Genomic DNA, 3,151 nt, shown 5'->3' on the forward strand with positions numbered 1-3,151 from the left:
CCAGCTACTTGGGAGGCTGAGGCAAGAGACTCGCTTGAGCCCAGGAGTTGGAGGTTGATGTGAGCGTGATGCCAGGCACTCTACCCAGGGGGATAGCTTGAGGCTCTGTCTCAAAAAAAAAAAAAAAAGAAAAAAAATTACCCTAGAATACTGCTCCCTGAAAGGCTATGAGGCACCACAGTTGCAGAGGCCAAAGGTCTGGGAGGCTTTCAGCCACAGCTGTGCCCTGGTGGGGGGCGGGGGGAGAGGGTGGGGATGGGTCTAACCTGTGTGTAGGTGATGGGCTCCAGCTGGGCAGCCCGGAGTTTCCGCAGCTGCTCCTTGTCTTTCCTCAGGTCTGTCTTACAGCCAATGAGCACCATGGGGGTCCCACGGCAGAAATGTGTGACCTCAGGGAACCACTGTGCAGGAGAAGGCAGGGTGTCAGGGCTGGGGCTGGCAGAATCTGGGTCTCCACCCCCCCCCATATTCAGACTGGTGGGTAGGCAGCCTCACCTTGATGAGGACATTGTCGTAGCTAGTGGGGTTCATGACATCATAGCAGATGAGCACAAGGTGGGTGTTCTGGTAGGACAGGGGCCGTAGCCGGTCATAGTCTTCCTGGCCTGAAACCAGAGGGCAAATGAGGGTCGGGGGAACACCCTCGGTCTCCACCCCAAGCCCCCTGTCTGGGCTCTGATGGGTGAGGGTTGGGTTGCAGGAGCTAGGGAAGTGACTGCGTGCTTCTGGGCCTCAGTTTCCTTAGCTATAAAATAAAAGTGGCAGCCTACAGTCTTGGATGGTGACAAATGACACAGGAGCTTGAGCTCATACAGTGTTTATAGCTGGGCGCAATCATAGGCTAAGTGCTGGAAGCACTGCTAGCAAGGATGGCAATCACGAATGTGGGTGCCTGCCCTGATGCTTGGGGTTGAACTGGAGGCTGCAGCCCTCCTTGCAGATTCAAACCCATGGGGCTGGGCAGTCCTATGGGTACCTCTAAGCCCTAGAGGCTTCATGTTCTGCTTCAGCCTCTAGCTCCCTTGTCTCTGATGCTGTTGGCTGAATTCTCCCCCTCATTCTTTTTTTTTTGAGACAGAGTCTGACTATGTTGCCCTCAGTAGAGTGCTGTGGTGTCACAGCTCACAGCAATCTCAAACTTTTGGGCCTAAGCCAGCGGTTAACCTGTGGATCGAGACCCACAGGAATTGTATTAAAGAGCTGTGGCATTAGGAAGGTTAAGAACCACTGGTGCAATTCTCTTGCCTTAGACTTCCACTTCCAAGCAGCTGGAACTACAGGCGCCTGCCACAAAGGCTATTTTCTGTTGCAGTTGTCATTGTTGTCTAGCTGTTCTGGGCTGGGTTTGAACCCACCAGCCCCAGTGTATGTGGCTGGCACTGTAACCACTGTGCTATAGGCGCTGAGTCCTCCCCCTCATTCTTGCAAATGCTGTGAGGGTGAGGGGTTTGCTGGAACAACACTAAGTGCCCTCCCCAACTCAGATTCACCCTGCACAGTGGCTATCAGTTTCTCACAGGAAACTCATCCAGAGATATTTCTTTTTTCTATGGGGGTCTGGCGGTGCCCATAGCTCAGTGGGTAGGGCGCCAGCCTGGATGGGCTCAAACACAGCCCAAGCCAGCTAAACAACAATGACAACTGCAACAAAAAAATAGCTGAGCATTGTGGATGGCACCTGTAGTCCCAGCTACTTGGGAGGCTGAGGCAAGAGAATTGCTTAAGCCGAAGAGTTTGAGGTTGCTGTGAGCTGTGACATCATAGCACTCTAGTGAGGGTGACATAATGAGACTCTGTCTCAAAAAAGAAAAAAAAAAAGGACAGGGGTCTTGCTCTCCTGCTAAGGCTGTAATGGGACCATAGCTCACTGCAGCCTAAAAATTCCTGAGCTCAAGCAATCCTCCTGCTTCAGCCTCCGGAATATCTGGAACTACAGGTATGTACTAAATTTTTAAAAAAATTGTAGAAATAGGGTCTTCGATGTTGTCCAAGCTGGTCTTGAACTCCTGGCCTCAAGTGATCCCCCCACCTTGGCCTTCCTAAGTGCTGGGGTTACACGTGTGAGTCACTCCACCCAGCCTCATCTGGGGATAATTTAATAATCCCAATACCTGGCCTCTTCCCAAAGTCAGCTGAATCCAAACTCAGAGCAAGGCCTGAGCTTGGGTGGGTTACTTTACTTTAAAAAAAGTTTCTTTTGGTAACTTTTTATATTGACAATTTCAAACCTTGAGAAAAATTGCAATAGAGAGCAAAGAACTCAGATTCCCTCAGTGTTACATTTTGCCCCACTTGCTTTTTCTAGACATAACTACTTCTCTTTTTCTCAACCACAGGAGAGATAACTGCAGACTTTCTGTGTCTTCACCAAAAGCACATTTCCTAAGGACAAGGGCCTTCCCTTACCTGCCACAGGACAAGTACCTAGTCCAGAAAAGCAGCAGTGGCACCATACTCTAATCCACAGGCCACCTTCAGATGTCGCCCATTTCACCAATAATGGCCTTCATTTCCCCCCTGGTTCCTGGACAGGATCATGAGCTGCACTTTGTCCTCAGGCCCCAGTATTTTTAAACAATTCCTGCAGTGAGAATGTGCACCTTTGGGTTCATGGTGGCCTGGCTACCTCCGTAGAAGAGCACTTTCACTTCCTTCCACTGAGCAGGAACACCTCCTGCCAAGGCCCTAACTACTGTGAGTGCCAGGTGGCGCCAGCCTGCCTTCTGGTCCTCCCCTGCTAAAGGCCTCTCAGGACAAGTGGCTTTCCACTGAATGCAGCCAGGCCTCATCTGCTTCTGCCTGACCCCCCAAATGACAGGGCATAGCCACCCTTTCCCTTCCTGCTGGCTCCCCTTCAACCCAGAGATTCCTCCCCAAAAGTCCTCAGGGCACTTAATAAAGTTATGGGCAAATGAGACACTATTTGAAGCCTAGCTCTACCACTCATTTGCTGTGTGACCTTGACTTAGGACACCTGTGGGAGCCTCAGTTCCACCACTTGGAATATGGACATCATTTTTTTTTTTTTTTAGAGCCTCAAGCTGTCCCCCTGGGTAGAGTGCCGTGGCATAGCTCACAGCAACCTCCAACTCCTGGGCTCAAGCGAGTCTCCTACCTCTGCCTCCCAAGTTGCTGGGACCACAGGCGCCCG

The 3,151-nt window shown here is 51.2% G+C and overlaps 1 protein-coding gene across 1 annotated transcript in view; it reads right to left on the reverse strand.

Annotated features, from left to right (window-relative positions):
- The window catches only part of RHOF (ras homolog family member F, filopodia associated), a 15,815-nt gene that overhangs the window by 2,250 nt on the left and 10,414 nt on the right, over positions 1–3,151 (reverse strand). Inside the window, exons 3-4 of the mRNA XM_003796006.3 lie at positions 496–605; positions 267–401 (exon numbers count right to left, since the gene is read on the reverse strand). Coding sequence (XP_003796054.1) covers positions 267–401; positions 496–605 — 245 coding nt within the window. The remainder of the gene's footprint in view (positions 1–266; positions 402–495; positions 606–3,151) is intronic.

Source organism: Otolemur garnettii, unplaced genomic scaffold, assembly GCF_000181295.1.
Source record: "Otolemur garnettii isolate 467f Iridium unplaced genomic scaffold, OtoGar3 scaffold00099, whole genome shotgun sequence".
Classification (NCBI taxonomy): Eukaryota; Metazoa; Chordata; class Mammalia; order Primates; family Galagidae; genus Otolemur; species Otolemur garnettii.